General features: G+C 34.4%; 1 protein-coding gene and 1 non-coding gene across 4 annotated transcripts; one reads left to right on the forward strand and one right to left on the reverse strand.

Annotated features, from left to right (window-relative positions):
• The first annotated feature begins 6,768 nt into the window (after positions 1–6,768).
• Trnar-ucg (transfer RNA arginine (anticodon UCG)) lies at positions 6,769–6,841 on the forward strand. The gene has a single exon. It is a non-coding gene; the product is annotated as a tRNA-Arg (tRNA).
• Positions 6,842–6,970: 129 nt separating this feature from the next.
• Grip84_2 (gamma-tubulin complex component 2 homolog) lies at positions 6,971–11,705 on the reverse strand. 3 transcript variants are annotated; one of them, XM_011189245.3, is made up of 12 exons: positions 11,519–11,705; positions 11,204–11,356; positions 10,996–11,146; positions 10,285–10,773; positions 10,078–10,206; positions 9,769–10,022; positions 9,201–9,691; positions 8,959–9,130; positions 8,716–8,890; positions 7,878–8,024; positions 7,540–7,644; positions 6,971–7,321 (listed from the first exon to the last, which is right to left on the reverse strand). In XM_011189245.3, exons 1-12 carry the CDS (start codon positions 11,581–11,583, stop codon positions 7,103–7,105), a joined length of 2,550 nt encoding a protein of 849 aa, XP_011187547.1. In that variant the 5' UTR covers positions 11,584–11,705; the 3' UTR covers positions 6,971–7,102. The 3 variants fall into 3 exon arrangements, with proteins under 3 accessions (XP_011187547.1, XP_011187548.1, XP_011187549.1); XM_011189246.3 differs by lacking the exon at positions 7,540–7,644 and having other exon boundaries at positions 11,519–11,702; XM_011189247.3 differs by lacking the exon at positions 11,519–11,705 and having other exon boundaries at positions 10,996–11,082; positions 11,204–11,345.
• Positions 11,706–11,822: the final 117 nt, after the last annotated feature.

Here is an 11,822-nt window from a genome sequence, read left to right on the forward strand (position 1 = left end):
AATTCAGGAATATGTAAACAATAACGGTAATATTAAAAAAATAAACGAATTGCAATAGCTAACTTATATGCACATACTTACATACATACATACATACATATGTATATAATATTGATTCATCAGCATTCTATAATATGAAGAGCTCTGTTAAATAAATCTAAATTCAGGGCTCGCACGCTTTAGCCTTTGTTGGCCGTAAAAGGTGAAAAGTAGGCGGCTATGTAGACTAAACAAACAATGATGCGACAAATTGGAGGAAACACCTACTCGTCGACTGCCAATTGTATGACGAATCGGTGCTTGAATAGCAGCCCACTGAGCACAATTAGGAAGCTCTATGGAGTGCGCCTGTGGTGCTTCAACGTTCAGATGTTTGTACATACATGTATGAGTATGTGCGTAAGTTACATTAGAGTATGTATATTTCTGGATAGTGTGCACTTAGTAGAAATGTGATTTATGCTTGAACGTATATTTGTATGTATAATACACACATATTTTTATGTAGACGTGTCTCCGTGGTGTTTCGTTGCATTTGGTTGGCCAACAAAAGGCCGAGAAAACAACGTCACTATGGAAGCAATAGCACGTGTCGACACACTTTTTGACTGGTGACATTTTCACTTGACGACAAACCGCGTTTTAATTGGTTCTTTCATTTACAAACACACTCACAATGGGCGCAGAGTGTCAACACGTGTCCTTATTAACTAATATTTACAAAATATTATTTCGTTCTCAAATCACGTGAAGTATGCTTTGAATTAACTTGAAATTTGTACGTTTTTTTCAAGTTGAGAGCAAAATACTATATGCGCTTTTTAGTCTTATACTGTCATCTCTCAAAATAATTACAAGCATGCACTTTAAATTTGCAGGACCGAATATTATTACCTAATAAATTTCGACCAACCTTTATTTTATGGTAATATAATAGTTTATTGACACATTGTTCGTGGCCCATTCAACGAATTTCTACCATTAACATTCACCGTACAACGAAGTTCCTTTGTCGCCTCAGAGTTGATGGCAAATTTTGATGGGAAACTTCTTCACCAGCACATTTAACGCCGATGTTCCACTAATATTCATTAGATATGGAACTTACCGCAGTCCGGACTGACAACCACGGCCCAACTTAACTCATGTAAAAGTATACATATACCAAAATGTATAATACTATCATTGGAAAATCATAACCATTACCTTTCAATGATTTCCATGCTAAACATACTTACATACATACATACATACATATGTATGTGCAAATGGCAAGTGTTCTCCACCTAAAGTGAGGGTTGGCAAACGTATTTATTACCTTCAAAATAAAATATGAATGGGAAGTAACATCAAAGAGAATATCATGTAGGGACATTTAAGTACACACAGACATACATACACATACTGGTGTGCAACGATACTTACATCAAACAGTTGGCGGCTGGTGGAAATCATCACTGAGGCTCTCGTTCAATTCGCATTTTGCGTTCACATGAATTATCGAAAATCAATTAGAACGAACAACTACTAACTGAGCATTTGTTGTTGTATTAAATATAGACAACCAGCATAATGGGATCAATGTGAAAAGCAATCGAATATTTTTAATCTCACAACTTATTGCGCAGAGTAAATATTTTTACTCACCTAACAGTTGTACTAAAGTTTAATAATAATACTGTAATAAATTGAAATAAAAAATCTATCATAATAACAATTAAGGAAGGGCTAAGTTCGGGTGTAACCGAACATTATAATATTCTCGCAATTCATTTATTCAATGTCATTGAGATTATACACACATCGTTCGTACATTGGCCATATATTCAATAGAATAACGAAAATCATTAAACAGTGATCCCCGCTTAAGTACCTTTCCCACTTAAGTGATCATATTTTGAGGCATCGTTGCTTTTCCTCTCAATTTACATATAAAATTCCCCGCTTAAGAGAATTCGCCTAAGTTCCTTTCCCGCTTAAATGCCTGTAATATTTAAGCCACAAACAAAATTGTTTGCAAAATCCTGTTTTAAGTGCCTTTTAATCTTTTGAATACGCTGAGTATTGTCAAAAGTTTTTTTCATATTTGTTGTTATTAATAAGTATTTTTGTTATTAATTAGAAATAAATGTGACTTTCATTCTAAAAGGAAAATATATAGATCGAAATATTTGAGAAAAAGCTTGGTAAGTGCTTTCCCGGTTAAGTGTCTTAAATTTATAGTAAATTGGGGCAGGGGTAATTCCTGGACCGATTTCACTAATTTTCATCACCAAACTACAGTATATCCAATATTATACGATCACTAAATTGTGCTAAGATATCTCACAAATTAGCCGTTATATACGGTATAAAGTCTACCGGAAGTTTGAAAATCCGTATGCGAGGTATATGGGCCTAGAGGAAATATTGGCCCGATTTCGTCTATTTTTGGCACAGAGGCAAACAATTAGAAAAACACATCTCCTTTGAATTTAGTTTCAATATATAAGAGATTTGCCGATATTTTCAATAAAATATTTGACAAAGGCTCTGATGTCCTCATGTCCGATTACCCTGAAAAGTTATAGTTCGATTACGGTGAATTTTATACTGGCTATGTTACACTAGAAATACAGTATTTGTGCAAAGTTTTGTTCGGATATCTTCACTGGTGTTTAACTTATATAAGGTCCAATCAGTATGTTGACGGTGGGGTCTCCCTTTTTGTGGATTGGGCAGAATGCACTTAGATTCCCATCGTTCTTCCGACCATATTCCGCAAAGAAGCTGGTGCATGAACCTTATCAGTTCTTCGCCGCCGTAATTGAATAGTTCGGTCGGCAATCCATCGGCCCCCCGCTTTGTTGTTCTCTTCAGGTAATTGCTTTTTGAATTTCTTCATCGTCGGGCAATGGAACGTCTGTTCCATCCTCGTCGATTGGGGAATCGGGTTCGCTATCTCATGGTGTTGCACTTTCACTGCCATTCAGCAGGTTGGAGAAGTGTTCCCTCCACAAACTAATTATATCACCTAAAGGGGTCCTATAGGAGTGTCTTGAAACCTTCTGGTAGTCGCCGAATCTCTTCGTAAAATTTTCGAACATTACTCCTGTCGTCCAGCTTGTCAAGCTCTCTTAGTCACGCATTTCAGCCTCTCTCTTTTTTTGCCTGCAAATGCGTCTTGCTTCTCTCTTCAGCTCCCGGTATATTTCCCATCCCGCTCGTGTTGCGGTCGGTCGCAAAATTCTGAGGTAGGTAGTCTGTTTCCTCTCCACTGCGAGACGGCAATTCTCATCGTACCAGCTCGTTTTTTGTCGTTGCCGAATCTTCCTTGTGTTTGATGAGGTGTGCGCTTTGCTATACAGAGGCGGGTGCGTATCTTAGTTGCTACAAGATAGTGACTCGGACCACGGTGTTAGGGCCACGTAGCGTACGCACATAAAAAAACTGTCGTGATTCGATCTGGGGGCAGCAAAGTAGCTTGATTTATTTCTTTATGCTGGCATCTAGTACTACAGACAACAATATTTCGGGCACCGGCGAAGTCGATCAGTCTCAGCCCATTTGGCCTTTAATACGTTTGCAGTGGTCGTCATCGAAATTGGGGTCTCTCATCCTAGGCTGTTGTTTCGTTTTCATTGGGGGATTATTTTATGTGGCGGGTCCCAAACCATACGCATAACCGCATAAGCGGGATACGCCTTCTCTCTTTAGCACGCCTCTAAACGGATATCTGTTGATGTCTAAGACCGGAAGTCATGAATCGTTCCTAGTTACTGCCATTAACAGTCAGAAACTTTTCTCACTTACGTGAACTTCTACATATGACTCCATCCACCCCCATATAGCAAATGTAAATCCATAAACGATCGCTTTGTCTGACTCTAAACGATATTTAGTGATCAATTTTACATATACATATGTAAATACATTATACATAAATATTTACAGTGATCCCCGCTGAAGTGCCCCGCTTAAGCGGGATTCATTTAAGTGCCTTTCCCGCTTAAGTGTCTCAAAGGTCTTGCATGTTAAGAACTTGTACTTAAGCGGGGATTACTGTATTCTGATCTTCTATTGATTTATCATCTTCTTCATAGAATCATGTAGAACCATAATTTAAACTATTTCTTGGCGGCCGTTACGCCATGTTGAAAAAAAGTGCAGTGTTTTTTTTCATAAATTAATATCTCCGAAACTTCTTAAACGATTTTAATGAAATTTACAGACGATATAATTAATAGTACGTAGTTTAATGTTATATTATGACCAAAAAAAATTTCCTAATTTTGACCAAACAAATGTCAAAAAAAATTTTTGAGTTAATTTTGAGTTAATTTGGCCACTTTTTTTAACTTTCTAATAAAAATTTTTCGATTCCTTATGATTTCACCTTTATTTAAAAAAAATAAAATTTTGGAGACTTGAATAGTTTTCGAGATATTGAGATTTTAGTGGGAGCGCGCACCACGATTTCTATGTACTGCGTTGCCGTACCGTTAAACGTGCACGAACCTGCATTAGCTACCCTGCACATTGAACGCGTATAACATAACGCTGATTTGCTCGCAACTACATCGTTGGAGATTTATAAAAAATAGGTAAGTTTAAATAGATTTTAAGTTGAACGGCACCTAAAGCAATATTTGGGTTTCCACTATGCCACGATATAAATGCTTTAATCCTTTAAAAAAACAGCGACATGCTTTAGTTGATAAAACAAATGTCCGCCCTGTTTCAAAAGAAATAGTTGAAACGTTTTCAATTGATAGCAATAATTTTATTTGCAATACTTGCCATTTACAAGTTACAAAGTTAGAAGTCAACCTTGATATAAGTGCAAGAATTATTTCACACTGTTGAAAATGTAAACAAAGAAGAGTTTTGTCACCCAGATGATTTGGATAATAATGAAATGGAAAATATTAATTTTGTTTACGAAAGTGAAAAAGATATTGAAGAATTAAATAAAATTTTGAGAATATTAAGTATTTCACCAATTGTTAGCAGCAGGAATCTTCGTACGCAGGCGGCACAAAAAAAAAGGTAAATGAATTTCGGGAGGTTTTTGAAAATAAATTGAAAAAAGTATTTCAATATGAAGAAACTGAAAGTGCTAAAAATGATTTAGAAGATTTAATTGATGAAATTAAAGCAGAGTTAAGAAAAAATCCTAGCAAATCTCGAAAAATAGAATTGTTAACAGTGGTTCCAAAGAGTTGGAGTACTCTTCTGCGCGCTCCCAGAAAATCTCAATATCTCGAAAACTATTCAAGTCTCCAAAATTTTCTTTTTTTTTAAATAAAGGCGAAATCATAAGGAATCGAAAAATTTTTATTAGAAAGTTAAAAAAAGTGGCCAAATTAACTCAAAAATTTTTTTTGACATTTGTTTGGTCAAAATTAGGAAATTTTTTTTGGTCATAATATAACATTAAATTACGTACTATTAATTTTATCGTCTGTAAATTTCATTAAAATCGATTAAGAAGTTTCGGAGATATTAATTTATGAAAAAAACACTGCACTTTTTTTCAACATGGCGTAGCGACCACCATTTTGAAAATTTTTCAGAATTCTTTTTGGGGTTAAAATTTACTTATATAAGACTATTATTTCCCAAAGTTTCAAAAAAATCGGAAGACCACTTGCAAATCGTTTTTCTTCTGACGGAGTCTTGCCCATATGTATAAAATATACATAATACATACTTTCATAAAAAATATGTTTATATTTTTATCATAAATACATTTCGTACAATACTAAAATAAACAACGTATTTCATAACTTTAAACTTCCATATACATACATACATGTATAATATATATATGTATATACATACGTATTTGCGTTTTTTTATTTTTATTTTTATAGTAGAGGGAAGCATCGAAAGCTGAAGTGCGGAACTTTAATCCAGTAAACCTAATCTACTTCCACCATAAAACACTCCCTCGGAATCACCGGATTAAGTATGACTTCACGGGAGTGTCAAGACAATTTAAATCTCCTCTATAGCGCGGACTGACTGACCTAGCCTGTTGTAGATGTCTCAGTTCTGTCACCATTATGGCTGCCGCTTCGCTAACAGCTTTCCAATTATCGGAGGACTGACACTTTTTCCATATATCTGAAAAGCAAGGGCAATAAAAAAATACGTGCTCAGAGTCTTCTACGGACTCTGCACATACCGAGCAATATGGACTAACGTCATGACGGAATTTGTATAGGTAACTTCTAAAGCACCCGTGATCACTCAGGTGGAAATCAAGGTCCCCATGCTTTCTATATATCCACGAATAGATGTCCGGTATTAGTCTGCGGGCTCACCGTTCTTTAGTTGAGGCTTCCCACCGTTGCTGCCACTTCATGGTTCCTCTCGCCTAACTTTTTATTTTCTGAAGGGGGCGCTGCTAACTTATGCAGTCCCACGAATTCATCTCCCTGGATGTCAATAAAAGGCGGCATGCTGGCCAGCACTTCAGCAGCAACGCTAGATATGGTTCGGAAAGCACTTATAACTATTATTGCCGACAGTCTATGTATTACGATTATTGGTCTCGCATACGCTTTAATACTTGTATCTATTTTACATTCTCTGATAAGTATTCATTCGAATTTGCAAAATTTTTCAATCTGAAGTGAATTTGCAGAGAATGTAAAATATTCATAATAATAAACATTCTCTGTTTACATTCTCAGCAATTTGCAAAGCAAAACAAAAACACATATGACTAACCTATGTTCTATATAGCAGAGATATAAGTAATTTAGCATAATTTTAATATATGGCCGTGTGGCCTAATGGATAAGGCGTCGGACTTCGGATCCGAAGATTGCAGGTTCGAGTCCTGTCACGGTCGCACTGAAATTGTTTTTTTTTTTTAATTTTTGTTGTTTCGTATTATATATGTAAGTAAAAAATATATTTTAAATGTAATAAATTTTAAAGAAAATGTTGGTTCAACGAATGAGATTCAGTTAACAATCAGTTAAAAGGTGATTAATTCCAAGTTTTATTAAAAGATTTACAAACATAAACTATATTTTCAACCGGTAAGCAGAATGAACTTTCTTGTGAGAGTGTATAGTTCAAGAAGACGTCAACGACAAGTTTTAAATTATTACAGCATCGAATCCTTAGCACATAACTTATCCATTTGTTGATTGTAAAACGAGTTGAAATTGATGCGATGCACAAGATTTATAAACCGATCCGATGGGTTATCCGAGGCCACATCATTGATTTGCTTCAAGAGTCCAATAAGTAAGCCAGTAAATTCCAGGTCAAAGCGCTTTACGCGTTCGGAAAAGGTATCGTTCGGTGCCAGCGATGACTCGGACTTGAAAGTATAATTATTGAGAAATATTAATGGATTTGTTTAAATTTCACAAATGATATTTACAAAACAAAAAACATACATCGAAAGCTTAATAAAAAAATACATATATATAGAGCGACAAAATTAACGCTTTAAAGTTAAAAATAACAAAACAAAGTATGAATATGGTTGTTAGAGAACTCAGGGTGAAAGAAGTCTGAATGTAAATTCGTTTATACCTGCTTCTGACTCGAAATATCAACATCCGAATCAGAATTATCCTCGTCATTGCTGTCGCAGACCATAGACTTAAGCTCAGCATCAAGAAAGAAACGTTGGGATTTCTTTTCAAGCAATCGGAAAACAAGATTATGGACAATATTATGCACGAGTACAAGTAATATGTATAAGAATAAGGAGAGAAACATGCGCATACATATTTATAGTATTTTGAGTAGTTGTAAAGTAATAAATTATTTCAAAAGCTACTTACTACTTGCTAAACTAAAATAAGTTAATATTTTTAACAATTATTAAACGGTTATTGAAGATATTGATACCAGTTCCATATTCTTACCTGTATGAATTCACAGAACTTCAAACAAATGTTGCAGAGCTTGAAAATGGAACGATTAAGCAACGTAGTGTCAGTCAGCATACAATTCTTCAAGCAGGAGTCAAGAAAGTCTTGATGAAATGAAAGCACTTCATCGACGTTTTCAACCTGGAACAAAATTAATTAATTGCTGCTCACCTACACTCTCAATTCTCATTTAAGGAGTTAGATGGGTTTCAAAGTTTTTAAATTTGAAAGTTTTTTATATTATTAAATAGTGCAAAATGATTAAAATATTATCCAAAATATCAAATCAATCCGACTAATATTCTAGGAGATATACCATTTGGAAGTTTTAATGTAAACATTTAAACGCGTTTATCTCAAAATTCAACGATTTCTCATATGAAGTTACGAAGCGATTTTGTTCAAATTTTGCACACATCTTTGGAATGACATTATCTAGTTAATGAACGAAGGATTTTTTTATTTTTATTATAACTTTGTTTTCGAACCAATTGGTTTAAATTCTGTCAAAAATTCAAATTTCAATATTTTCTTTTTCCCTCTTTCATTAGCTATATTTATCCATTTACTTTTGAAGTCTTTTTGTTTTATTGTTTTTTATTAACCAATCATGAGTTATGATGTCCACGGAACTACCGTTTTTTTTGGACACGTCATGAAAGATAGGTGCCAACGGCTGAGTTTTCGGAATTTTTAAACAAAACTGTTTAAGCTTAATACACTTAATTGTTTAAATTAAATATATAATAGAATATATTAAAAAAATTGTAAAAATACCCTTGGTTGTAGCTTCTGAAACCCATCTAACACCTTAATAACTTTCTCATTATACCTTATTCATATTTTGTATGAAAATGTGCCAATTTGGCTCGATAACTTCTACCATCATGTAATACTCAAGATTTTGAACAGCATTCATCATGCGCTGACGTAAAGTAAATGCGGAACGATAAAGCTCCGCTGCCTGTGGCGAAAACTTTTTGGCTATTGAGTTTTCCTTCCATATTCTAAAATGATATTTGATTGCAATAAATATGTATATAAAAACAATTTAGTTAAAATATTTTCAAATTACTTGCACAACTGCCGCTCAACGTGTTTGCAGTAGAATAACTGTCTGAATAGCATCTGGTACTTTGAAATCGCTATGTGATTCAAAACCAACGAGACTGGCCACTTCACTTCGTATCTGAAAGCGAAACACTCCAAACCATTGAGGTCCAGTCGATCATGGGACAGCCAGTATTCTAGAATAAATATTTGTATATTAAAATTATAGGAAAAAAATCAATGACAACCAAAGAAAAAGGTACACACCTTCTTCGTTATTCATAATTTTGGACATTTGGGTCACTAAGTCATACGTCAACAATTCACAGTGCAAGTCATCTTTATATGGATCATGTTTAGCAGAAGACAAACGCAATGTAAGACCAAGCAAGTTCTCCAATGTCATAGGCAACACCTTATCTACATTCTTTGCCAATTCATCTTCGCAAGCATCCATGAACTGTGTTATGAAATCGCCTTGATGCAACAGTAGATAGCGCTTTACAGACATCAGGTGCCCCATTAGATCGTTTTCTTTAAGCAACACTTCTAAGAGATTCTTCGAAGCGAATCGATATGCGTTTTGTATAACAACAATATGATTTTGATTTGTGGGCGAAAATTGTAAATTCATCAACTGTGGAGGAGTCACTTTTTTGCCACACTGACGGATAACATTCAAGTATTTACCCGTACGTAAAATAATATCTGAAACTTTTTCTAGAAAACATGGTATGCGTTCACGGCGTATTGTGTAGCTGCAATAAATTTCGAAATACAATATATTCAACATTATCATCATATAATCATATCATGACATATAATATTTGATTACCGTTTCTCCCAGTAATCGGCGGAATAATGTTCGGGCAATTCTTCGCGACGTATGACCTCATTGTCTTCCACCAAGAACTCTTGCTGCGGATCGCAAATTACGCCTTTTTGTACCCACAGCTGCAGAATTTCCATGTATGGTACAGCCGCTAAATGTGTTAATTGAATGACAAACTTTTGCGACTCTTCATCGCCAGTTAAAGTGCTGATCTTGTTAAAGAGAAGCGTTAGCGCCTGACCACCACGTAACTCATTCTAGAAGAAAATTATAAGTAAATTAAACCAAAACTGTGGTAATTAGTTAACCTACCTCTAGAATATCGGATACCACACCGGCCAAAACTTCCATTGTATTTAAGGTGGGTCGCACATAAAACAACATTTTGTGTACTGTTAAATTTCCAGCATTCAACTCCGCTTCCAGTTGGGCCAAAAGCAACTTTTTTTATATCAATACACACATTATAAATTAAAAAAATACAAATATTATATTTTAGTTTGTGTGTATTAAACTTACATAATAATCGTGTATTAAACTGTTCAATGCTTCACTAAAAGCTTGTAAAACCTGACCACATTCCGTAAAGCTTGCACTTTGAATGAACTGCTCTATACATGTGTAGTAGGAAGCTAAGGGTAGCATTTCCTGTGCGATATCTCTTAATGAATTGTGTATTTGCTCAGATATAATGAATTTAATTCCTTGTCGACCGGTCATACATTCTATTGGGGTTATATAGGATCCACGCATACCTGTTAAACAGTATAGAAGATCGTACAAAAGCAGCGTTTCTTGACTGCTTATAGGAATTGCTTTTATATTATTTTGAGGAAACTGTAGATTATCAAGTGTACGGAAATCCCAAGGCGCATCTGCATGTTGTTTATTACATGAAGGAAATAATGGCGTTGTTGGAGAGTGTCCACCAGTTACATTAGTTATAGAATTATTCTGCACTGTTTTAGTTACGCACCCAGTAGCTGCTTGAACTACACGTTCCTTAATCTGTAATGCATGAATAAAATAGGGGAATGAATAAACGATACTTATTTATTAACGCAACCACCGCAATTTAATAGTTAAGAAGTACGAACAAAAATACGCCATGCCTTAAGCCCACTTGGGTAGGACTACTTTCGGTCATCGGCCGTGATTGATCCATCATCATTTTGGTGGCTTTAATACGTAAGTACAGAATAAGCAAATATTTATAGTTCTTTCACGTACCTCCGATACACAATCCGGAGTAACTGTTTCAAACATTTTTTTACTTATCAACGGTGTAGAAGTAGATATATCCTTTTTACGTATTGCCTGCATAATATTTGTATCAGAATAGTGATTTAGAAAATTCAACAAACAATAGAACGGATCTTTTCTGAAAGATAAAAATTATGTGCATTTTATTTCATTAGCACAAAAATTGTATACATACTTTTCCAATAATTTAGCAGCTTCCAGCAAATGCTCTTCAGCTTTTGGTTGGTTTTTTGAAATTATCTCTAAAATTTTCAATAATTTCCGATTTGACCGTTTTTCTTTTGTTGTGCGAAACTCCCGTAGTACATCGTCAGCAGTAAAAGTTGCACTGAAAAGAATTTGCAAATACAATGTATTGAAATAACATTAAAAAAAAACAAATTAAATCCCGCTAATTTTAATTTAAATGAATAACAACAATTTGTTACTACTAGCATTTTAGTAAACAATATACAGCAGCTGTCACAAATATAGTTCCAAATAATCTCACTTTGAATGCTGGATAAGTGTTTTTAATGCTACACGCATAGGATCCTTTGTAGTATTTGCATCCATCACTTATCAATCAACAAATTTATTTCTATACAAATTATTTAGCTTAAATATAAGCAAGCTTTTTCATTGCCCATTTAGTAAATCATAGATCGTACGCTCTCTAAATTTTGACTTATTGAAAAGAAAACAATGAAGTATTGGCCGCACTTAAAATGAAATATCGTAAAAAGGTAGATTCCCATGAATGTACTCTCAAAATTAATGAAATAAGTGTAAATTTCATTATGTATGAATTGATG

The sequence above is a fragment of the Zeugodacus cucurbitae genome, chromosome 5 (assembly GCF_028554725.1).
Source record: "Zeugodacus cucurbitae isolate PBARC_wt_2022May chromosome 5, idZeuCucr1.2, whole genome shotgun sequence".
Lineage (NCBI taxonomy): Eukaryota > Metazoa > Arthropoda > Insecta > Diptera > Tephritidae > Zeugodacus > Zeugodacus cucurbitae.

Bases quoted from the DNA above. Each gene is read 5' to 3' on its own strand.
- Grip84_2 (XM_011189245.3), bottom strand. From the start codon at position 11,583: ATGGATGCAAATACTACAAAGGATCCTATGCGTGTAGCATTAAAAACA. The intron at 11,147-11,203 runs GTATGTATACAA...TTTATCTTTCAG, and splicing joins GCTGCTAAATTATTGGAAAA to AAAAGATCCGTTCTATTGTT. The intron at 9,131-9,200 runs GTGTGTACCTTT...TATTTATTCTAG, and splicing joins AATTATGAATAACGAAGAAG to AATACTGGCTGTCCCATGAT.